The 26554-nt window shown below is 41.7% G+C and overlaps 1 protein-coding gene across 4 annotated transcripts in view; it reads right to left on the reverse strand.

The window, feature by feature from the left end:
• Positions 1–2433: 2433 nt before the first annotated feature.
• ddx42 (DEAD (Asp-Glu-Ala-Asp) box helicase 42) overlaps positions 2434–26554 on the reverse strand; it is a 49895-nt gene continuing 25774 nt past the window's right edge. For all 4 annotated transcript variants that reach the window (XM_052038443.1, XM_052038441.1, XM_052038444.1 and 1 more), the window contains exons 9-19: positions 26264–26440; positions 24720–24848; positions 23922–24021; positions 23175–23222; positions 18612–18709; positions 15323–15599; positions 10471–10572; positions 9360–9484; positions 6694–6804; positions 5859–5957; positions 2434–3772 (exon numbers count right to left, since the gene is read on the reverse strand). In XM_052038443.1, coding sequence (XP_051894403.1) covers positions 2957–3772; positions 5859–5957; positions 6694–6804; positions 9360–9484; positions 10471–10572; positions 15323–15599; positions 18612–18709; positions 23175–23222; positions 23922–24021; positions 24720–24848; positions 26264–26440 — 2082 coding nt within the window. In that variant the 3' untranslated portion in view covers positions 2434–2956. The remainder of the gene's footprint in view (positions 3773–5858; positions 5958–6693; positions 6805–9359; positions 9485–10470; positions 10573–15322; positions 15600–18611; positions 18710–23174; positions 23223–23921; positions 24022–24719; positions 24849–26263; positions 26441–26554) is intronic.

Genomic DNA, 26554 nt, shown 5'->3' on the forward strand with positions numbered 1-26554 from the left:
TACTGGTCCTGACCTGGAAAAGACCCAATGATCCATGAATCTGAAGCCCCCCTCCCCCCCCCCGCACCAGCTCTTTAGCAATGCATTCAACTGTACTATCTTCTTATTTCTTGCCTCACTAGTAATGTGGGACAGGGAATAATCGTATGATTACGAACTTAAAGGTCCCACTTTGTAACTTTTTACCTAACACGGTAAATTCTCTTTGCATAACCTCTTCCAGCCTACATTGTTAGTACCAAGATGGACCACAATCTCTGGTTGCTCATCCTCCCCATTCAAATTGTTTTAAGACTGTCTTCTATGATGGTTATCTCAAAGAAGGTAGAATTGGTTCAACAGGATAGGGATGTTCATATTTCTTTCTTCCTGTTTGTTATATAATTTCTCATGCTATTCATTACGCGATAGAGATCACAGAGCTTGAATTAATGATTGGTTATGGGGTTGCAGCTTAGTTAATAGCATGCTTGTTTAACATACAAATGGTCCCATATACTAGTTTCAGCAGAAGGGCATATTTTTAGATGTGTGTGGTACTGCTCATGGTATGCCCTTCTACTGTAACTGAACCTGGCTTGGTCCTCTGGCTTAATAGTAATGGTGGAATGCAGGATTGACTCTGGCCATGAGTAACTGGAATGGAATATACTTTTGCTATGGAATATTATTCTGCTTCTGATGCTCCTCTTGGATGCACAGCTTTGAACTGTTGGACCGGTTCTGAATCTGTCCTAGTTAGCACACATCACAATGGGGTATGTGTTGAGTGTGAAGCCCAGACTTTAACCCTAAAAGCACAGTAATCAATACTCCTATCAACACTGCCATATACACACTCTGGAACCAAGACCAGGCAGAACATTGATCAGTAAGTTTGCAATGACAAAAAAAATGTGGTGATATTGATAATGATCAGAGTAATCTTAGACTACAGAATGATATTGATCAGATAGCAAGTTGGACAGAGCAATGACAGTTGGAATCTAATCCTGATAAGTGTGAGGTGATGTATTTTGGGGGTTTCATGAAAAGGTATACACCATGAACTGTGGTGGCCTGGGGAGTGCTAAGGCACAAAGGGACCTTGCTGCACAGGGAGATAAAGTGGTGAGGAAGACATATGTGATGTTTGCTTTCATTAGAATATAAGAACAGGGACGTCTTGGTACAGCGCTATAAAACATTGATTAACTTACAGCTGGAGTACTGTCAAGCAGTTCTGGTTGCCACATTATAGGAAGGGCATGATCACACTGGAGGGGGTGCAGGAGATTCACTGGGTTGTTACCTGGAATGGAATGTTTCAGTACAGTGGAGAGACCGGTTTGTTTTCCTTGGAGCAACAGAGGCTGAGGGGGTCTCTGATAGAGGTGTACAAAATTATGAGGGGCACTGACAGGGAAGATAGTAGAACAACTTTCCACAGGGCAGAGGTATCTAAGACCAGACGGCATACGTGTCAGGTGAGATGAGATTTAGAGGAGATCTGAGGAAGAATTTTTTCACCCAGAGAGCAGTTGCAATCTGGAAAGTACTGACGAAAGAGGAGGTAGGTAGGTAATGTCACAACATTTAAGCATCTAGACAAATACTTGAATCAGCAGGCCTAGAAGGCTGCAGAACAAGTGCTGGTAAATGGGATTAGTATAGATAGGTATTTGGTGGTCAGCATGGACATAGTGGGCCTGTGCTGTCTCATTCTGTAACACCAAGGGGCTGAACCCCACTGGATGCCACGGCAGAGCTGCCGAATGGTGTTTGCCAGTGCTCCAGTATTGTCCCACCCTGCCAGATTGTGAGATATCTAACACAGGACAGACGGCTCAAGGCCCAAAATGAACATATCACAGGGGCCTGCCAGTCTGAGGTAGATGAACTCCTGCTTCTCAATGCTGTCAACTCTGTTCCCCTCGCTACCTCACACAGATACCCCCTTACAGACAGGAGCTATTCCCTACAAAACTTTAAACACTATGTGCATGCTGACAACATGAAATAAATGCAGTAAATGTAGGAATGACTCAGCAGACGAGGAAGCAACAGTGGAGAAAATGTTTCAGGTTGTAGAGATCTCCAGGTGAACCACACTATCCTGATCCAAGTTCCTGCAGCATGAAATTGACCACACTCGAGGAGCAAGAATGGAATGTATTATCCCATTTGTGCAGCCCAGTTTAAATTCTGTGAGCCACCCATCAGTTCGCTGCTATACAAAGCTCCTGGGTACCACGTAGTTGTATTAAAAGTTGGATTCAAATGTGACCTCAGCAGAGCCAAATAGAATGTTTAAACCTGCCATGTTTCCTCACCATCTCCATCAGTTGGCTTATTTCCCCTACTTTCATCAAGTAAACAAAGGGAACACATCAGCAAACTTGTAGCATGCTGCAACACATGTGTGAATCAGTTCAATCACACGTTGTTGAAATATTTCATGTTTAAAAGTGTCTTTTATTTGAATATAAAAGGAGCCAACTTTTCAAAGACAATAGTGAGGAATTTGATGATGAAGTTCAGAACAGAGTGAAAACAGTGGCTGCTGATCTCAGCCTGTGGAAACAGCAATGTTTCCTTTTCATGACCTGCTCCTGCCAGAATGGATATCACAACACAAATCAGCAAAAAGAAAAAAATTCAGATGTTACAGTTTCAGAAATCTTTGAGATGACTTTACTGTTTCACAAAGAGTGCAGAGCAAAGGCAAAAACAAATATACTGAAAGTATCTGACAACCTGAAAAATTCCTGCTGACTGAATCTTACAGAATTTCCCATTTCAAATACCAGCACTAACATACAAGATACATAGCTCACTATTCTAAATGAAATTCCACTCAGTAATGTCCCTTTTTGTTTCGATGGTTATGCTGATAAAACTATGCACCGAGTTTCTAACAGGGCTTTGAAGTGTAAGCATCTTTGCAGGAGAATACAGGGCACACAACCTCTGGAATTTAATTGTCCCACCGGCTCTTCTTCTTTCTGGGGGGCGGCTCTGGCACAGCAAAGCCATCATTCTCAGCAGGGGTGGTCCGACTGCTGCTTCTGCTGTCTCCATTCCTGCTCTCGCTGCCATTCCCACTCCCACCGCCATTTCCAGTTTCATCGGCACGTCCGGTCTCCCCACCACTCCGGTTTAGGCTGGCGTTTCTGGACTCGCCGTGCCGGCTGTCACTGCGGCCTTCTGCATGCCTATCGCCGTGCCGACTGTCACCGCGGCGATCGGTGTGCCGATCACTGCGGTCAACGTGCCTCTCGCCACTCCGATCATTGCCTCGATCGCCATGCCTCTCACTACTCCGATCACTATGCCTGCCGTCACTACCCCGTTCACTGTACTTACTGATAGAATGACGGCTGCTAGAATCGCTGTGACGACTGCTGCTGTCACCGTGGCGACCAAAATTGTCCCCGTGGCGACCAAAACCGTCCCCGTGGCGACCCAAGCCATCGCCATGACGACCAAAGCCATCGCCATGACGACCAAAGCCATCGCCATGACGACCACTACCTTCAGAACGACTAGGGCTAGTATCAATGGGGCGATTGATTTTGACCTCAGCCGACCGATTGTTGTTGTCTTTGTTCCGCCCAGTAGCTCCGCTGTTGCTGTTGAGGATTGAGGGCTGGTTAGTGATCTGATTGCCCAGAGGACATGTAGGGATGATGCTGAGACTCCCAGCACTAGTCCAGTTGCTAGTACCAGCGGCAGAGCCTGTGATCTTTGGAGCACTTCCAGTGGCTGCAACAAAGTGTGACTTGTATTGTGACTGGTGAAATAAAACAAGTGCAATGTTAGTGTTCAGTGCTTTACATATCTAAACATGAGCCTTAACACTGCAGGTACTAAACCTGTAACAACACTCGCCTGCTGGTTCACACTGTAAATTGCAATGAATAAATATCAGTATATTGGAAGGAAGTTGTGGTTTTTGCACTATACTGAAAGATAAAATTGTAATGTTAGTGATTCAGATGACCTTGGAACACTTCAATACATGATTGATACTCTGTTACTTGAAGGAAGCCGCCAAACTGATTCAAATTGCTGCTGCTTGATCACATTCATAACAATGGCTCAATTGTTATCTTTGTGGCTTTGGGAGAAACTAAACTGGGGGCAAGTTGAGAGGCAGCTATGGAATATTACAGCTGCAATTCAATATATGGTAAATGTTTGAGATTCACTGTCAGTCATCATTCATTCATGTCGTTATTACCCAGTCGTTTAGGCAAGCAGAGTCCAGGCACAGGTCCAGATCCATCCAAACTTGACCAGCACAATGGCCAAGGAGGAATGATTGGATGCAGAGGATCAACAATAAGGAGGGAATATGGAATCTGTAACTGCCAATTTGTACTTCACTGGAACAGGCTTACATGAACGGTGGATGCTCTCCTCCACAGAAGATGAGCTCAATAACACTCAATTAGTGCAACAGATAACTGGATGAGATATTCTTCATCTAGGAGCCCAGCAAGTAATCATTAGTAACCTATCAAAGAAGGGTTCAGACACTTGTTAAGATTAACATGAAGCTCAATGGTTGAGTTCAATTAATGGAATCTTCTATTTCAACTGCACTGAACGAGGAGGAGAGGAATGTCATTATCTTTGTCCTTAAGGGTGCAGGAAAGTTTCACTAGGATGTTGCTGGAGTTGGGGTGCTTGAGTTACGCGGAGAAACTGGATAGGCTGGGACCTTTTTTTCCCCAGAGCGTAGGTGGCAAAGGGATGACCTAAGAGGAATAGAAAATCATGAGGAGTAGAGATAAGGTGAATAGTCACAGTCCTTTCCCCAGGGTAGGGGAGTCTAAGACTGAGGGCACAGGTTTAAGGTGAGAGGGGAAAGATTTAAAGGGGACTTGAGGGACAACTTATTCACACAGGGTTGTGGGCATGTGGAATGACTTGCCAGAGGAAGCGGTAGAGGTGGGTACAATTACAACACTTAAAAGACATTTGGACAGGTACATGGATAGAAAATGTTTAGAGAGATATGGGCCAAATGGGACAGTCTCAGGTAGGCAACTTGGTCAGCATGGATAAGTTGGGCCAAAGGGCCTGTATAAAACTCTATATTTTACTGAAGATAAGAGAGATTCATCCCTGTATCCTCTAGAAAGGGCAAGGGAATACAAGTGAGATGAACGGTTATATAAATAACAATAAATTCAATGGCAGGAATCACTAAAGACTTAACACATTTAAAATATTTTAAAGCATCAACAGCTGCAAAACAGTCAGCAGAACTGCAGAACAAAATAAAGTTACTGTAAGGGTAACTCCAGTACTTCTACCCATGTTGGGTAAGCAAAGAAGCAGGCATTGTCCATCTTACCCAGTACTCCCCATTAGACTAACCAACGTTGTGGTGGCTACTCACAGAATGAAGAGGATCTACTTATAGTGTGTGTTGCAGTTTGACACGTATGCTCATGTTATTGGCAGTTTCTTATTGTTGGTTCTGGTGTAGCACATCAATCTGTACATCACATACATCTCGAGCAGGGTGCTGAGCATCTTCAACTAACTAAAGGGTTCTAAGCACAACTCAATGCATACATGGCCAAGCACCGAGCTGAACACTCAACAGCATTTAAATGCTGCACTCAGAATGCCTGGTTTGCATCAAAGACAACAGATGGAACACAAGTGAAGATTTGAGCACCACATTGGGAAAAGAGACTGAGCAGCTAATTAATTAGCCATTTGCTCATCTGGTGAAAAATATAACAGGGTTTTTTTTATAATCTCAAGAATTTCCACCAGAGTTCTTCAAAATTTCAAGAGATAGCAATACTTTAGAAAATTGTCATAAACCCAAAACCAGAGCTTCATCAAAGGACCTTTACCTGGAATGCTGCTTTCATGGCTGACATTCTATCCCCCATTGCACCAGTGGATGGTTTGTATGCTTCATAATTAGACAGCACGTTGCTAGTTGATCTGTCCTGAGAGAGACAACCACCACAAATTTAGTTATTGTGCTTCAGGCTAAAGGTTTAAACAGTCAACACAAAGACAATATTTGCTGATGAGAGTCATGCAACAGAAGTTCATAAGATTCAGCAGTGCATTGCCCCTCATACCAGCTGGATTTAACTGTGGGTCAGAAGACATAATACACTGGAGTTAAGGGCTCTTCAGTCCTGTGCCTGCTCAAACAGATCATAGCTGATCTTTTCGCTCTTCACCACTTTCCTGCATTAACTCCATCTCCCTTAATATCCATATTTATCAATTTCTTTTTTTTTTAAAAACACTTAACGTTGCTTGGCAGGACAGGGCATTGCAGCTTGACTACAGCAGATCTCCTCTGAATGACTGGATTCTATAGCAGATCATCTCTGAACAGGAGTGGATTCAACAGTACATTGACCCTCAACATGATTTGACTCAGCAGTGGATCACCCCTAACAAGATTCAACAGCAGAATATCCATTGCAACAAAAATTAAAAATTGCTTTTTTTTTGTATAGTGTGATAGATAAAGCTTATCTAATGTGAGCAGGATAGTCTATTTTTAGCAGAATACAAGGGTAATGGTCATTTTCAAGACATGTCCTTTCTCAAATTTGTACACTGCAGAAAAGAATGAACAGAGCTGCAAAACAAATGATTTACTGGGGTACACCACTGGAAATATTTACTAATGTCGATAACACCTCAAACCCATCATTTACTCACTGAGGTATCTGAGCCAAGTCCTGGTCGCTCTCTGTAGCCTAATCCTCCTCCTCCAATATTCATCCTTTTCCCTTTCCCAGCCTTGTAACGAGACTTCCGGAACCACGGGTTCTGACAACACAAGTTAGTAAATGCATACAGTTAAACTTTCATAGTAGTAACAGTACTAAACTAGAGAATTAATGGTTAGTTTTCCTTTTAAGTACCTGCAATGTGACAGATTTTAGATGGACACATACTCAGTTTACCAGTTGGATCATGTTCATCGCAGCAGCCAAGCTAGTGCACTAGGTAATCCTAAGTGTCTCCAATCCAAGTATTTACCAGGCCTGTTGGTTTAACTGGGTCATCACATGAAGTGTAAAGGGAACAGTGACCCATTGTTTGCAATTGTTTAAAGAACAACTACACACAGCAACACACTGAAGGAATCCTTTAACCGTGGAAGCTCTATTTTTTGTTCTTTTATCAATTCATTTTCCTTGTCATTCCTAGTCAAGACAGCAGATCTTGACTCTATGCCTATGACTACCTTGATAAAAATCTTTACAATAGCACCTCATTTAACACTTCCCTACAGAGGACTGATTTGTTATAGTGCCCTTGGTCTTCCAGTCCCAACACTCTCCATTACATACCTGCCTGTACTTTAAAAGAGACAGCTGTTCAGACTGTGTGCTGTTATGCCAGGAATCTGGAGCGAACCCTTGGCCCTCCCTGCTGCAGTATGCTGCTCTACTGGGAACCTGGCTTGCCCTCTGCTGGTGCTCCCCCAGCAATAAAACATGCAACGGCTCACAGTGGAGTAGCTGTAGGAGAGAGCTGGGGACTGGCAGCAACAGCTCCTCCATATGTTGACACACCACCTGGATCCTGCAGGCTCATTGTCACCTCTCAGCAATACCTATCTCCAATTACAATGCTATAATGAATCCTCCTAGCACTGATTCCATTAGTTCTCAAGTTTTTGGAAATGCATCTGAGCACTGTGTGAGGTACCAGTGTGAAAGCTGACCACTGCAGTGGTGCATGATCTAGACTGGGATTTGCTACTCCACTTTGGGATTGCATCCGGTGTTGAGATGTGCCATTCAGAACCTTCCATCAACACTTAAAAGTTGTGTACATTAGTAAAGTTCTATTTGGAAACCTAAGGTAATGTACAATAATGCATATTATGACAACCAAACTCAAAAGTATCATCACACTACACTGCAGGAGTGCAGGGATTACTAAACAGGACGCTGTAGATCAGTTTGCATCTGCTGCAGTTTGCACCCCAGATTACATGGATTATGAAATCAGCAATGAAATTGAAAATATTGAAATATACAACATCTGAAAAGAGTTATTTTTTAAAAAATTATTCATTTTTCATGATCTTGGTTTCATTAACCAGCACTTAATGCCAATCCCTCATTGTTTTTGGATTGAGTGGTTTGCGGAGTTAGCCACATCAGTGGGTGTGGTGTCACATATGGGCCAGTACAAGGAAGGAAGGCAGACTTCCTCTGCTGAAGGGCATTCGTGAATCCGATGAATTCAAAAGAGCTTTCAGAAAGTGTAGTGCTGGTCATTCGCTATTTATTTAAAATAAAATCACCTGATAATTATATAAAAGGGGCACACTTGGTATCATCACTGTACCAGGCAAAATGACTGAGTTAATTTTTTTAAAAATCTCAGGAAGTCCCAAAGCACTTTGTATACAATAAATCATTCTGCTAACACATTTAGTAGCACCTACAAGCAAACATTAATGATCTGTTAAAACTCCTTAGCTTTCATTGACTTTTATTCTGATGCTCAGATGATGGCTTTCTTTTATTTTAGTAAACTGTTTAAAATGTAGACTTCATGATTTCCATCTGTAGGAGATCAATGTAAAAGATGTACATTTAAGGACACAGGATCAATTCACAGTCTCTTGTGACTTAGCTGAAGCTGCAACTGAAGTTAAACAATTCAGTGAAGAAAGCTTCAGCCAGAGTGTGCACTAAAGGTCATTGCTCTGCAATCTTTGCTGTAAAGTAAATGCTTAGACTTTTATGGAAGATGAGGTGGCCCAAATTAGGAGAAAGAATGGTCAATTGACATTGTGTTTAAGATCATAAACAAAGATTGGTCGTGGGCAAGTTCATGGAGGCTCAGCTGACACTATAACACGACAGGACTGAGCTCCTCCAGGATGGAAGGAAGGTAAATGCAACAGCTGACAAACATTCAGTCAGAGATTGAAGCACAGTGATTTAAATCAGATCAGATTACTGTGTTTTATTAATTGGGTGCATCAAGAGCTATAAGCCTTGCAAGCAGTGTACAGGACAACAGCAAAAGGAGATTGCAAGTAAATGTCCTTTCTGCAGAGATTACTGCCAAACATGAGAAAAAGCAGAGAAATCATTGTACACCTATCACTGCATCTAAGATAATAAAAAGAACAAGAAAGTTTTGTTTTCTAATAGACCAGGGAAATTGTGGTGTCTGAACACTGAGTGTTACTTAAAACATGGAGGTAAAATGAGACTTGCAAGGCCTAATCCAAGATAATTGCACTTGGACATTGAATGGAATGGGGTGATAGGTTACATAGTCTTTGAATTGAGTTAATCAAGCATAAATGTTTAATTTTTTCAGACATAGCCAAGTTTACTTCTTGTATATACCTGCATAGCCAGGTCCAATAGTTCTTTGGAAACATACTGATTAGCTCCTTCCAAATTGCGAACAAGATCCCCAGCGAAATTACTGTCTTTATTGGTCATCAATGTATATGCCACTCCTTTCTCTCCTAGCAAGGTAAAAACAGAACAAACCATAAAAAAGGCTAAAAATCTACTGAGTTAAAACACTCGTTAAAGGGGCAAGAAATCTAAGGAGGAAAATACAATTTTGTTCAGAGATATAAACCTACAGGTTCTGAGGACTTACAAGGCAATTTTCGGATAATTATGTACAATAAAATTAGACAAATGAAGCATTCTGTGCACAACCTCATAGAAGAGATAAATGATACATTAATATAGTTTGATTATTTTGGTTACAGAATAAATGGCTGGAGAGGACATGAGAGGAATTTAAAAAGTGGCTTTGGAACCTTTCACTTGACGTGGGATCATTAGCCTTGGTTCAATATTTTCTTTAAGATCATGCTATGATTTTATAGCACTCCCTCAGTACACACTTAGTTATCACCCTAGATGAAGTGGTAAGGTTTAGAGTGGAACATTCAATGCTGCCTTTTAAATTCAGATGAAAGTGGTACATCTGAGCCATTTCACATGGCTTACAGGATCACACGCCTTTCCTATCTGCCACAGCTGTCACCATGTTCAGCAGTAGTACTTTCACCCTATATAGAGATATGTTTTTAAGTCTTACACCTGAGACTTAAGCAAAATATCTATAGACATCTCTAAGTGGAACGTGTAGAAACCATTGCATACCTCAGGAACAGCTTAGGTAGAATCATATTCCAGCCAGCTTAATAATTAAATTTGCAAAACTAATTAGTTGGCACTAAAAGAAAAAGAGCAAATCAAAACCTGCAGAAGTCAGAGCGATAATACCAAGCTGATATGAAGATTACTGCTAATTAGCAGATTTAGAATGACAAAGTATATTGTTAAATTGGGAGTATAAACCAAAACATAACGGATAAAATCCAATAGACAATTAGTTATCTGTCGACCATTCCCATACAACATGCAATAGTATTACTTAGTGGAATTTTTGCTGAATAATATTTTGTAGGCTGGTGAAATTAACACCCCATACCTGCTCTACCAGTTCGTCCAATTCTGTGAGTGTGTGTATCAATATCACGAGCCACATCATAGTTAATCACTGTCTTAATGGATGGAATATCCAAACCACGAGCTGTAATAAATGCAACAAGATCAATGTCAACAATTGAGGATGAACCTGACTGTTTGTGCCCTGGGGATATTAGAGATCTTAGACTTCTCTTCAAAAAACGTGGCGCAACATAATACTGTATATATGATTCTGATCAATAAATTGCTCCTGTCAAAGCTCAATTTCACGACCTGCCAATTTTTACTCTCCTTTCCTGAAGGCATTAATTCATTCTAAGCTTAAAAGTTTTGCAAGCATTTGACTCTCAGTTCACTTCAAAGTTTCCACAGTTATCTCCCTACTCAACCTTACTGTCACCTTCACCTTTGATGCTCTAGTTCTACTTCCCAGAATCAGCCTTGGTTCAGTTGGTATTACTCCTCACCAAATCAAAAGTACGCAAAAGATTTGAGCTCAAATACCCAGGCTGACACTGCAATGCAGCAGAAGGAATGCACTGTTCAGGCAAGAAGCTTTGAGTGCTTTCTCAGATAAAAGCTAAAACCCTGGCACTATTTCGCAAAACCAAAAGACTGAGCCCTAGTATCCTGAACAATATTTATCCCATATTCAATATCATTAAGAGATGTTACTGGATCATTGCTATTCACACAACTGTGTGTGTGCATAGTGCTTCCTAGATTACAAGAGGAACTACATTTCAAAAGTACTTAAATGGTTGCAAGATGCCGTCGGATGTCCCAAGATTATAAAAGAAAAATGCAAGTCTCCTTCTGAAAATCCAGTTATACTTATTTAATTGAAGCTGTCTCTTTTAGCCTGATAATGCCAGAGAACAGTCCTCATCTCTATTCACTTAAATCCAAAAGGTGAACACTTGAATAGATATGTTGGTTTACTGGCTAAACTTCATCATCAAATCTGACTGGATTGCATAAATCATCAGCTGTACACTCGTGCTGTGTTATCCTGGAATGCAAAACTAATCCCATTTTTAAAATTATATATAATTGCACTAAAGCACTTATTCTGTGTTAATTTCATCTCCAACAAATGAGAGGCCGTGAACTCAGTCACTGGGATTCACACCATCAGATTATCCACTGTTGCTGCTTCACATTCTTTCCTTGATGTCCACCAGCTGCCACCTCAACTCTGTTCTAAATTGTTGACCACCTTTTCTGTTAACCGCTGTTCTCTTCCTTTGGGTATTAACCACCCCCTCCCCCGCCTTTCCTTCATACATATAGAGAACATAAAACAGTGCAGCACAAGAAAAGGCCCTTTGGCCCATGTCTGTGCCGATCATGATACCAATTTCAACTAGTCCCATCTGCTTGCACATGGTCTGTATCCCTCCATTCCCTGCCTGTTCATGCCCCTGTCTAAATTCCTCTTAAACATTGCCACCTCTCCTGGGTTACAAGCACCTACCCCCTCACCTTAAATATATGCCCTCTAGTATTAGATATTTCCACCTTGGGAAGAAGATTCTAGACTATCTACCCTATCTATGCCTCGAAAACTCTAGAGTTTTAGATACTTCTATCAAATCACCACTCAGCCTCCAACACTCCAGAGTAAACAATCCAAGTTTGTCCAACCTCTACTTATAGCTAATATTCTCTAATCCAGGCAACATCCTGGTGAACCTCTTCTGCACCCTCTCCAAACCTTTCCTAATAGTGTGGTGACCAGAACTAATGCAATACTCCGAATGTGGCCTAACCAAAGTTTTATACAACTGCAACATAACTTTTATACTCAATGCCTGACCAATGAACACAAGCATGTTATACACCTTCTTTACCACCCTTTCTACTTACGTTACCACTTTCAGGGACCTATGGACTTGCACCCCAAGACCCCTCTGTACATCAATGCTCCTAAGGGTCCCTCTTGCATTTGACCTCTCAAGATGCAACACCTCACACTTGTCTGAATGAAACTCCATCTGCCCTTTCTCTGCTCATAATTCCAACTGATCTACATCTCGCTGTACCCTTCACTTCCACAACTCCACCAATATTTGTGTCATCTGCAAACTTACTAATCAGCCTACCTACAATTTCATCCAAGTGATTTCTATATATCACAAACCAAAGAGGTCCCAGCACTGCTCCTGGTGGAACAGGACTGGTTACAGACGACCAGTTGGAAAAGTACCCCTCCACCACTACCTTCTGTCTTTTATGGCCAAGCCAATTTTGAATCTAATCGACCAAGTTACCGTGGATCCCATATGGCTTAATGTTTTGGATCAGCCTACCATGAGAGACCTTGTCAAATGTTTACTAGAATCCAAGTATACCACATCCACTGTCCTATTCTCAATCATCTTTGTCACCTCCTCAAAAAACCCAATCAAGTTGTAAGACATGACCTACCCTGCACAAAGCCATGCTGACGATATGTCTATGAACAGAAGTTTATGCCTGATCTGTCCCTATTGCCCTTCTTAAATAAGGGAAAAATATTGGCTATTCTCCACCTCTCTGGGATCTTGCCTGAGGCTAATACAATGCTTTGTCAAGGCTCCAAGCAATATTGATTTTCTGCATTATTAGCATCAACACCCAGGAGAATCATCATTGACAAGAAACTTGACTGGACCAGCAAGATAAATGTTGTGGCTACAAGAGCAGGTCAAAGGTTGTGTATCCTGCAGCAAATAACTTGTCTCCTAACACTGCAAAAACCTTTCTATCAACCGCAAGGCATAAGTCAGAAACATGATGAAATACTCTGTTTGCCTGGAGTGTGCAGCTCTCTCAACACCATCCAGGTGTTGATATCCATCTCTATAACACCAAAGCAGCTCACCCCATTCGCAACCCTTTATATTCGCTCTTTCCACCAGCAGAACTCTGTGGCTGCATTGGTTAACACTTATGAAATGCATTGCAGTTGCTTGCTTAGGCTAGCTACTCCAACTACATCTCAGGCTACAATGCAGGCATGGTAGTGCAGCGGTTAGAGTAATGCTATTACAGCGCCAGCGACCCGGGTTCAATTCTGGCCACTGTCTGTAAGGAGTTTGTACATTCTCAGTGTGTCCGCGTGGGTTTCCTCTGGGTGCTCCAGTTTCCTCCCACATTCCAAAGGCGTATGAGTTAGGAAGTTGTGGGCATGCTATGTTGGCGCTGGAAGCGTGGCGACACTGCAGGCTGCCCCCAGAACACTACACAAAAGATGTATTTCACCATGTGTTTTGATGTACATGTGACTAATAAATATATCTCATCCAAAACCTGCAGCCACACCATGCTTCCTTTTCTTATCTCACCTTCTGGGTACCTCATCATTCTGGATGCTTGATATTTGGCAGTCCCAGTTTTTTTCCCCCCTAAATCTCTTTCTTGAATACCTCCTACTGCTGGGACTGATTTACCTTCAAAGCAGCTGTTTCCAGTTCACTTTTTGCTATATTACTTCAGTCTAGTAATATCGACCTTCCCCATCGTCATTTCCAAAACCTGCACTAAATCGAATCGAATTATGTTCATATTACAAACCTCCTCTCCCACTGACACTCCTTCCACCTACCCAGCTTCAATGGTTGGACTTGCTACATAATGGCTAAAAATGCTGCCCTGAAAGCAACTTACCAATCCTGTATGCCCTCTGTAATTCTAACACTGGCTGTATATTACACTATAATGTAAATGAAATCCCCTATTGTTATGGTTTGAGCTTTTTTTGCAATTGTCAGAAATTTGTCTACATATTTGCTCTCTTCCCCTCAAACTTTTTTGATGGTCTATTGTACACTCTAACGAAGTGATTGCCTTTCTTTTTTCTTTCGACAATAATTTTCAATCTTTCCATCATCATTTTTTCTCACAGCTGCATTTATTCTTTACCCAAGGTTGTCATTTCCCATCCTTCTTTTATCCCCTTGTCTATTTCACCCAAAATTCCTGTATCTGAGACCCTAACCTACTAATCCTGCCCTGCTTTAAGCTACATTCTGTAACAGCTAAAACCATACTTTTACAAGTCCCTCAGTGCCTTCAGCTCATCTGCTTCATTCGCTAAACATTAAACAGAGCCAGACTCCTCTATTTTCCAACCCTCACTTGTCTATCTCCAATCTCTTCAGTTCTCCATGAAGATGCCATTCCTCTTCCTGTTTGTCCCTCCAGAGTGTAGCTACTGCCTTGTTCTTTCAACTGGCCATCTCCTGCCTGCCGTGTCTCACTCTCCAGTGACGCTGATGTCAAAGCACCTGAGCTGCCAAGATATGATAGTGAAGCAGCATTCAGATCTGTCACTGTTGGGTTGTCCATGCGGGTGCTGATATTCCATGTCCCAACTTTTGTACTGTGAACTGGAAATTGCCTGTGCAAGGTTTCTTTTAATCTAGTGGCAAGGGGGCCCAAGACCACTGAAGACTAGGTTCTGCTGCGTGGGAAGCGTGTAGGTGCCACCTGTACATGCACACGCGTGCGCAGACACAACTCATGCACAGGAACCCTTGCCCATTGCCTCCTCCTTTTCTTCTGGTCTGCCCTCGCTCTCATGTTCATGCTCTAGTCCCCAGCTTCAGAGCTCAGCCATGTCACTGTCACTGGCCACATACCTAACCACGTTCCCCAAGCCGGCTCAAGCCCAACTGCAGCTACACACCTAACTACTTTCTCCACCCAGGCTCCAAATTTCCAACGCTTCATTATGCATCTTACTCTTTCATTTCCGACTCTTTATTTCCCTCCATAGATGCTGCCTGACCTGCTGAGTTCCCCCAGCATTCTGAGTGTGTTGAATGAATTTACCTAGTCTTTCTCTATGGGAATGGAGAGATGCTCACCTGCTACATCTGTAGCCACCAAAATAGGAATTGACTTTTTTTTGAAGTCAGAGATGACTTTGTTTCTTTCACTCTGATCCATATCTCCATGCAACAGTCCAACAGAATAACCTTCCTGGTTTAAGTTAGCAGCAAGCTCATCACTATTAGCTTTCTTGGTCACAAAGATGAGCACACTGCCTCTGGATGTCAGCTCCACCAGTCGTCTTGTGAGCCAAACCCACTTATCAGGACCAGCTGCAAGAATCTCCACGATCTGAGTTATATCCTCGTTTGCCTAAAACAAAGTAAATGTTAATGAAGATTAATGCTATCACAATGGGCATGGTACCCAACAAGCTGAGACTGGAGTGCCAGCACTTGCAGAGCTGGAGTCCCAATGATGCCAGGCACCCGGTAAACACTAGCTCAGCGAAAGAGCAGAAAAGAGGGCGGCATGGTAGCGTAGCGGTTAGCGCGACGCTATTACGGCTCCAGTGATCGAGGTTCGATTCCTGTCACTGTCTGTAAGGAGTTTGTACGTTCTCCCGTGTCTGCGTGGGTTTCCGCCGGATGCTCCGGTTCCTCCCACATTCTAAAGACGTACGGGTAGGTTAATTTGGGGATTAAAATCGGCGGTGCGGACTCGTTGGGCCGGAAGGGCTTGTTACCACGCTGTAAATAAAAAAAATTATAAAAAATTATAAGAGTTGGAAACTGGTGGGACTGTTTCTTGGAACTGAGAAGATTAAGAAGATTTAGTTAAGGCAAATAAAATTATGAGAGGCATGACAAGAAGGCAGAAGAAGGACCAATTTCTCAGCAACTGGGGGTATAAATTAGTGTTCTTAGGCAAATGAATTAGAGGGGAGAGTAAAGGATAAATTTTTCATTTGGGAGTGTCATGGAGTTGTATCGCACAGAAACATCTCTTAAATGTTCAACTATTGAAATTTGGTGCACTGGACCTACCTCATTCCTAACAACCAGATCCAGCAATGCCTACTTCTCATTGGACCTGAAACACACTGTTCTAGAAAATTATCATTGACAATTTCAAAAATTCTTCACCTTCTCTGACCTGACACTATTACTATGCCAGTTTACTGTGGAATAATTAAGATCCCCTATTATAATCACCCTCTGGTTTATATACTTCTCTGTAATTTCACTGCACATTTTCACTTCCAAATCTCTCCCATTCCGTGCTGACTGAGAGAATACACCTAATTCAAGGACGTGATTGTTCTGGAGATGGTGCACAGGAGATTCACCAGGATGTTATCTGGATGGAGCATTTCAGTTAGGAGAGACTGGATAGGCTGGGTTTGTCTTCCTTGAAGTGGAGGAGGCTGAGAGAAAACTTAATAGAGGTATACAAAATTATGAAGGGCACAGAAGAGATAGTAGAAAACCTTTAGAGGTGTCTAAAGCTAGAGGGCATTGGCTTAGGGTAATGGGAACTGAGGATTTTTGTTTACATCCAGAGGGTGGTTGCAATCTGGAATGTACTGCCTAATGAAGGTAACTACTTCTCACCATATTTTAGTACTACCTAGACAAGTACTTGAATCACAAAGACACAGAAGTGCTGGTAAATGGATGCGCACTTGGTCAGCACAGACGTGATGGACCAAAGTGCCTGTTTCTGTGCTGTCTCTGTAATGCTTTATGCCTTTGACATCCTTTCGCTCTAGCTTTGCAATGTTCTCTTTAATCAACGCTGCTCTCCCTCTCACTTTCTTTTCTTCCTAATCTTTTCTGTATCCAGGCATATTTAATGGCCAGTCTTGCCTCTTTCTGAGCCAAAATTCTGTTATTACCATTCCACACAGCCATCCGTGCTTATAGTTCACTAACCTCGACAGATTCACATGCACTCATAGCAAACTAAATCTAATTGTTATTTTATTTCCATTTTCACTAACGTAGTAAAATCCTTAAGCGGTACTAATTTAGTGTGAACAGTCTTCCTGATTTCTTTTTGCTTTTTTTGCCTTTAGATTTATCTGATCATTGTCCCTGACTCTTTTTTTAATCGGTGCACTCTTATGCTTGCAAACTCTGCCCTTTCCTGTTGCACTCTGATTATCATTACCACTGTTATTATCCTATACTTTTGCCTTTCCTTTTTTGACTTCCTGAATACTTCCTTACCAAACCCCTACATTCTGCTTCCAGTTTGCCTTTTCTCCCTTCTAATTCCACCCCCAACTTCCCACCCCACTGCTAAGCAAGTTTAAATCCTCCCCAGCAGCACGAGCAAACTCTTCCATAAAGATATTCCAATTCCTGTTGAAGTACAACTCATCTGGCTTGGAGAAGTCCCATCTACCCCAGAAACAGCCCCAATTCCTCAGGAATCTAAAACTCTCCCTCCTAGACCATCCTCCAAGCCACGAGTTAATCTGCTTTCTGTACTCACTAATACATGGCAATGAAAGTAATCCTTTGAGGTCTGCTTTTTAATTTCTTTCCAAACTCTGCCTGCAGAACATCATTCCTCTTTCTACATACGTCACTGGTACCAATAAGCACACAACCTCTGACTGTTTACACAACCTCAGCCTTTGTTGACCCTGGTATCACGGAGTTAATATACCATCCTGGAGTCACATCTGTGGCACAGTATCCCTTGTCTGCTCCTCCCCCCACCTCTTGAAATGTCAATCACTATTGCTCTCACATTCTTCTTCTTCCCCCCCAACTCGAAGTCCAACTTGTTCTATAATATCCTGCACATGCACGCAAATACAGTTCAGATGTCAGTGCGTACACCACTTGATAGCATACCTCTAAAACAAGGCCCTGAATCTTGGGATTGGGTTACCCTACAAAGACGTTCACACTCCAGAATCTTAACATCTAAGTCACAAGAGAATTAGGCATCTACGGCAGGTATACAAAGGAAGGACTATAAATTAAAGGTTTTGGTACGGTACTAGGCACAACAGCCAGAACTTGATTATAATTTGCATTGAGAAAGTGTGCAATGAAAAATCCTGCAAAGAGTAGGGTTATGTGACTTCCTTTAGAAACACTTGACATTAGGCACTGTTGAAGATATTACGACTGCCGACACCGTTTGCAGGTGAAGCTAGAGATTATGCTTTGTGATGTCCCTTAGCCTTCTCTGGAGGAGTTATCCTCTGTCCTCAGCACAGATAACCATAGAAATCAGTTGGTGGAAGATTCCAATCCATCAACTCAAATATTTACCACTTTTTATATTCTTGCGACTGCTGCTGAGAATGACTCATATTTTATGGCTATTAATAGTTAAAAGTTAGCAGTTCTTCAGTCACATTACCTCTCCTATGTCTCCTTGTACAACTCGGATAGGGTCAGTGAGAATGTCTCGAGCCAGCCTCTCTATCTTCTTCCGGAATGTAGCACTGAATAGCAGAGCTGGAACACAGATTCCACATTATAAGAGAATTCCTCAATAATTAGACTTTAGAGTCTGATGGAGATAAAAACAAAAAATGCTGGAAACACTCAGGCAGCATCTGTGGAGAGAGAAACAAAGTTAATGTTTTAGGTCCGAGATCCTTCCTCAGAACTTGGAACGAGAGAAAACACATTAGTTTTTAACAGCAGGGAAGATGGGGCAGGAACTGGTAAAAAAGCAAATACCACTACATAGGATGAGACCAAATGAGTAAATGCAAGATGCACATTAGGCTTCCTTGTCTGTGTTAAGTGTTGGTTATAGCAGATCTGAGGGATATGTCCAGAAGACCAAACTGTACCAAAATCACAGATGACAGGCAGAAATGGCCTATTCTGATACAGACAGAAAGAAACAGTAAGTTACCTGAAGTTGAAGAATTTGATAGAGTCTGGAAGGCTGCAAAGTGCCCGAATGGAAGATGAAATGTTGTTCTTTAACTTTGCACTGGGCATCACTGTAACTTTGCAGACCACAGACAAAAAGGTCAGTGTGGGAATGGGATGGAGAATTAAAGCAGCAGGCAACCAGGAACTCAGTTTCACTCCTGTAGATGGAGCCTAGGTGCGTTTGGTTTCTCCAATGCAGAGGAGACGACATTGTGAAAACCGAGTGCAGTGCACGAGATTGGAGGAAGCACAAAATTTTGAGAGGCATATATAGGATAGATGATCAGAGTCTTCTTCCCAGGATGGAAGTGTTAAATACCAAAGTGCATTGGTTTAAGGTGAGAGGCAGAAAGTTTAAAGGAGATTTACAAGTATTTTCATATAGAGTGTGGCAGGTGCCAACGGAAGTGGTAGAAACAGATACGGTAACAGCATTTAAGTATTTAGACAGACACATGAACAATCAGGGAATAGAGGGATATGGACCTTGCGCAGGCAGTCACGATCACTTTAGATTGCGATCATGGTAAGCACAGACATTGTGGGCCAAAGAACTTGTTCCTGTGCTGTACTGTTTTATGTTCCAAGTGCAAGTAAATCATTGCTTCATCTGAAAGGAGCATTTGGGTCCCTGGATGGTGGGAAGGGAAGAGGTAAAGGAACAGATGTTTCATCCCCTGCAGTTGCATGGGAAAGTTCAGAAATCTCCTGCAGTTAATGAGCCATCTCCTGCATTTTAATTTAGTTTTGGGGGAAAGGAGACAAAACCTATATGAGTTGCTAAGCTGAATAAAATGAGTAACTCTGTTTACCAAGAACACAAAATTCAGCCACAAATTGAAAAAGGCAAATTCAGGACATGCAGAGTGACCAGTTCCTGGGAAAATGTCCAAGGAGAGAACTGAAGGCAACATTCAACAGATAATTAAACAGATCGCTGAAGCTATTATAGGTTTCTGTGGATGAGGGAAACTGTATTCCACATCTGTATTTATCTTCTCAACAGCATTTTCTAAATCACCTTCAAAGTTTCATGTTATAGCAAAGTTATTACATTCCATATAATACATCATTCAGCCTTTGGATCTTAAGCAACACCCTCTTTCCCTAAATCTCCACCAAATAAAGGCTCAGTTGTTCGCAGCTATCTGGATATTGCAGTTACCCAATGCATCATCTCTAACAGAACAAGTCTCAGCTTCACAACAGTGATTTTCTCCCCCAAATATTTGGTGTCTTGAGTGTTGAGGGAAAAACCATAACAGTCCATCCCAAGCAGATACTATTTCAAACCAGTGTGATTTTAAAAGATCTAAAAGACTTGCAATGTCATGGAGTCAACCACATTGCATCAGGTAAAATCAATCTCCAGCCCTTGTACTTCTTCCTGGTTTATGCCTCACTACAGACTTTCTTGCTTCACTACTATAAGCAATACAATTAATGATCGCAGTGACAGAATTATCAACAGGTCTACTCCAGAAAGGAGAAGATGTAAAGTTGATTTTGCGAATAATTGACTGGAATAGAAACAATAACATGCTTTAGCTTCTTATCTTTTCCAGGAACATTGTTCACCACCTTTAATTATCAGAGCACTATACTTGGTTATGATCCAATGTAGTGATCTTTTACCTTTTGCTGCCTTCATGGTTATAGCTCCACCAGCTGTGATGATTCAACATCCACCCCTCCACCACCTTCACTCCTCCACCCTCCAGTGTGCCTTCAGTAGGTTGACATGCAGTGCAGCCAAGATTATTTGAAGACTCATGCCCTCACATGCAACGTCCATCAATAAAAAGGAAGTGAACAATGATGTTGTGGGGAGAACAAGACATGCACCATCCACAATCTGGCAAATATTGCCAACCCTTCATCAGAGGTGGATTTGCATCCTGGAAGTCCTAAAACTAATATGGCAGCACCACTATAAGGTCTCAGCAGATCAAGGAGATCTCCAGTATCTGAAGATCATTACCTTCCCAGGACAATTATGACTGGGCAATAAGTGTTGGTCTTTTGTGAACAACAGATATTTAAAATGCAGAGTTTTTTCCTGATGAGTGAACTTCAAGCCCCTGCAACATTTTTACACAATTTTAAAGTAATACACCTTGCCTTAAAGGAGCTGAAACTACTTCATGCTTGTAGATATAGTTACATTTCTTTTATAGAACAATACAGGCCCTTCGGCCCACCATGTTGTGCCGACCTTTAAACCACGCCTAAGACTAACCCCTTCATCCCACATATTCCTCCATTTCAAATTCCTCCATATGCTTAACTAACAATCTCTTGAACTTGACAAATGTACCAGCCTCCACCACCACCCCAGGCAGCGTATTCTGTGCCCCAACCACTCTCTGGGTAAAAAACCTTCCTCTGATATCTCCCTTGAGCTTCCCACCCATCACTTTAAAGCCATGCCTTCTTGTATTGAGCATTGGTGCCCTGGGAAAGAGGTGCTGGCTGTCTATCTATTCCTCTTAATATTTTGTATACCTCTATCATGTCTCCCCTCATCCTCCTTCTCTCCAATGAGTAAAGCCCTAGCTCCCTTAGTCTCTCCTCATAATCCAGGCAGCATCCTGGTAAATCTCCTCTGCACCCTTTCCAACGCCTCCACATCCTTCCTATAATGAGGCGACCAGAATTGGACACAGTACTCCAAGTGTGGCCTAACCAGAGTTTCGTAGAGCTGCATCATTACCTCACGGCTCTTAAACTCGATCCCACGACTTATGAAAGCTAACATCCCATAAGCTTTCTTAACTACCTTATCCACCTGTGAGGCAACTTTCAGTGATCTGTGGATATGTAGCCCCAGATCCCTCTGCTCCTCCACACTACCCAGAATCCTGCCATGAACCTTGTACTCCGCCTTGGAGTTTGTCCTGCCAAAGTGTACCACCTCACACTTCTCTGGATTGAACTCCATCTGCCACTTCTCAGCCCAGCTCTGCAACCTATCAATATCCCTCTGTAAGCTTCAACAGCCCTCTGCACTATCCACAACACCACCGACCTTTGTGTCATCTGCAAACTTGCTAACCCACCCTTCCACCCCCTCATCCAAGTCATTAATAAATATCACGAAAAGTAGATGTCCCAGAACCGATCCCTGTGGGTCACACTAGTCACAGTCCTCCAATCTGAATGCACTCCCTCCACCACAACCCTCTGCTTTCTACAGGCAAGCCAATTCTGAATCCACACAGCCAAGCCTCCCTGGATCCCTTGCCCTCTGACCTTCTGAAGAAGCCTACCATGTGGAACCTTGTCAAACGCCTTACTAAAATCCATGTAGACCACATCCACTGCACTACCCTCATCAATCTTCCTGGTCACCTCCTCAAAGAACCCTATCAGACATGTGAGGCAAGATCTTCCCTTCACAAAGCCATTTTGTCCCTAATTAGTTCATGATTCTCTAAATGCTCACAGATCCTATCTCTTGGTATCCTTCCTAACAGCTTGCCCACCACAGACGTAAGGCTCACTGGTCTGTAGTTCCCTGGACTATCCCTACTCCCTTTTTTGAATAAGTGGACAACATTTGCCACTCTCCAATCCTCTGCTACCATTCCCGTGGACAACGAGGACTCAAAGATCCTAGCCAACGGTTCAGCGATCTCCTCCCTCGCCTCGCGAAACAGCCTGGGAATTCCGTCAGGTCCCGGGGACTTATATTTTCTATATATATGTCCTAATATTTTCTAGGAGCTTCAACACATCCTCTCTCTTGATATCTACATGCTCTAGGACATTAATCTTACCAACACTGTCCTCAGCGTCATCAAGACCCGACTCCTTGGTGAATACTGAGGAGAAGTATTCATTGAGAACCTCACCCACTTCCACAGCTTCCAGGCACATCTTCCCACCTTTGTCTCTAATCGGACCTACCTTTCCCTTGTCATCCTTCTGATCTTCACGTATTATTTAATAAAATAATTGTTATGAACGTCAAACTTTATTTGAATTCAAACTGGTTATGAAACTAGAAATAGAACAAAGCATCAACACTTACTCTGTCTGTCTGGACGGACATGATTTGCTATTGATCGGACCTGATATTCTGAAAAAGTTAAAGAAACAACATCAAACTTCGGATCGTGACCTTCACCAATCACTGTTTAGTCATCCAGTAATGTATCTGTGCATATGCGATTGTGCTCTATATATCCACACATAATATAATGTACAAAACCAAAAATATACATATTATTGCAAACAAAATTTGAATGGCATGTACACATTTCAATAAAGCCCTAGTGTGTACATGTCTGTCATTAGTGGTGGAGTTGAAGAATCAAGAATGCAAAATTCAAAGAATGATACAGCACACTGCTTACCTCCTACCTTACACCAGGTAGTCATGTGTTTGTTTCCCGTCCTAACAACACTCAATTTTTAAAATTCTCTGCTTTCAAATCCCCAAGCCCACAACCTTACCAGCTCTAGTAATCGCCTCCAGCCCTCCCGAGATATCCATGCTCCTGAAACTCTGAATCAACAGTATATTTGCTTGCTCTACCATCCAGAGTCTTTTCTTCAGTTACGAAGACCACAAGCTCCTGAATTCACCCCTAAACCTCTCTACTCATCTTTCGTCCTTTCAGCATCCTTAATTTTCTCTTTGGTATGAAACATAGTGATAATATACCCGTCAAGTACCTTGGTATGTTTTGCTATTTTAGTGATATATAAATGACTAGGATATTTACAACACAAACAAGTTTGACATTTTTTGTTTACACACATGGAGGTCTCTTACCAAATCCCATATCAAACATTCTGTCCGCTTCATCAAATACTAAATAGGTCACCCTCTGTAGATTAGTGGCTTTCTTCTTCACATGGTCTATCAACCGTCCCTGGGAGAGGGAATATAAGAAGTGAGCAGCCTGAACAATAGTCTTAACAATCTGTTTAGCAAATTACACAGCACAAGTTACATTTTGTAATCAAAGGGCATTTCGTAATCAATACGAGCCAGAGGAATGCAATTATTTTGCGGTAATTTCTCTCCTTGGAATGTTAATATGGATCAGATTTCAACCTGCATAAAAGATACTCTATAATCAATTGTATACATTTAAGTTAATTAAAATGCTTTGATAGGAATTCAGCAAGAAAGAGTACACAGCCACTAGTTTTCAGAAACAGTCAAAAGAACTCTCAATTCAGCCCTGAAGCATCGCCAGAGTGGCTGCTTAAGCAGAGCAGTTAGCAATTCTAAGGAAAATGTAGTTTGAAAGTCTAATCTTTTTGCAAGATTAACTTAAAAAAAATTGTTTCCTTTTAAAATAATGTCTTTTCTCTTTGAGTACATATTACCAATCTAAACAGTGTACAAATATTAACAACAACACTTGAAAAATACTTCACAGATTATAAACCCCTTTGAGATATCTACTACAGAAATACAAATTATTTCTAGTGCAGCAAAAATAACAAGCCACTGCACTCTGCAAGTGCATAAATTGTTTTACAGTGGCAGCAATTCTAATATTTACCTCTTTGAGTGACTACTCTGGGTAGCATTCTTTTAAGTGTTTTTTTATATACTGACCGGTGTACACACAACGATTTCTGCCCCTTCTTGAAGAGCTTTTGCCTGTTCCCACATGCTGCCTCCGCCATACACAGCCACTGACCTCAGGTTGTAGGCTTTTCCAAACTTCCGACATTCAGAATGAATCTGCACATGACAGGAAGTAAACTAATTTAGTGCCAACATACAAAGGGAAACCTTCAGTAAATCACATCATGAAAACAGTGTGCATCAGCAACAACACTGTTAAAGTAGTGAATGAGTGTTATTGTATTTGCTACACTTATATCGCTTAACTAGCTTGAAATCTGACCTCCTGTTGACAGAGTACAAATATGTAACTGGATTAACCCACCAACAGAATTGAATCAATGCCTAAAAAGCATCACTAGTTTCAACCCATATGTTTTCCCCATCATTGTAATCAAGCAACAATTTACCATATGTGGCACCCCTGAAGGCAGTGTGTACATGTGATACAAACGTCTGTGTTCATACAGACTTACTAAATGCTGAGGTATCAGTAAGTGCCACATGCGAGAGAATCACATCTCCTGTCACTTTGGTGGACTTCATTATAGACATAGATTTAAAACAAAAATGGAAAAAAACCTCAAAGCCCCACAGTCGAAAGCTAAAACATCCAGACCCAGGTGTCAAACTGCCACAGGATTTTGTGACCGGGAATGAACTCTCAATGAGTCATTACCTTAAGAAGTAGAAGTACTGTCACAGAAGGTCAACACTTGTTAAACTAATACCTTGTCTAGTTAGTTCAGCTACACTCTTCTTTTCAATTCTGACAGCATTTGTGAAAAGGAACACAGGAGTTAATGTCAGCTCTAAATTCTCTCTCCACAGATGTTGCCTTATGTTGCCATATTGTTTTATGTTAGATTTCTGGCACTTGCAGTATTTTGCTTACAAGTTCATCTACACAGTTTGCAGCTCTGTAGTGGTGAAAGGGATATATAGGGAAAAGGTAACAGGGTAGCTTGTGAGATTGGGGCTACCATGCACATGAAAGATAAATAACATGTGACAAGCTCAGCTGAATGTGTTGCAATTTCTACACAAATAAAGTAAATGCTCCACCTCTTCAAATTCAGAATGGCATGTCTACAAGTAAACAATAAGGTACGTACAAATTAGGTAGGTATAAAAACAGAAAGTTCTAGAAACAGAGTCATCTGCCAGCATCTGGGGAGAAAAATAAATTACTATTTCAGGCTGAGCCTTTCATCAGACAGATGTTAACAAGATTGCTTTTTGATTTGCTTCAAATTATGAACATAGAACTTCTTTTCTTTTAACAAAATGTGACCCTTTCCGTTTTCAGGAATTCCACTAGTTGCTCATACATGAAATTCACTTTACATTTATCAAAAACATAACTTTAAAGTCTGAAGAAGTATTTTTTCAATTAAAAGACTTAACTTCAAGAACCACACGCTCGGATGGTACAGAATCCACCACATTTGCTCTGTTTCCCATCAATGCAGCACTGGTTGGCAGTGGTGCATAGATCCCAGCTGTTTTCTAGATCCTTATCATTACTGTACCTGTTGACAGAGTTCTCTGGTTGGACAGACGATGACACCAATAGGTCCATCCCCTGGTTCCAGCTCCTTCTGATCCATGATGTGAACCAACATTGGCCAGATAAAGGCCGCAGTTTTACCACTACCAGTTTTGGCAATTCCAATCATGTCTCTGCCACTCAGTGCAATGGGAACACCCTGCATCCAAACAAACACATATAATGAACATTGTGACATTATTTCCTTTGACCACAATTTCACTTTGCAGAAACGCAAAAGGCTGTCACAGGGTGAATGTGGAGGACCCATTTC

Source organism: Pristis pectinata, chromosome 25 (genome assembly GCF_009764475.1).
Source record: "Pristis pectinata isolate sPriPec2 chromosome 25, sPriPec2.1.pri, whole genome shotgun sequence".
Taxonomy (NCBI): Eukaryota; Metazoa; Chordata; class Chondrichthyes; order Rhinopristiformes; family Pristidae; genus Pristis; species Pristis pectinata.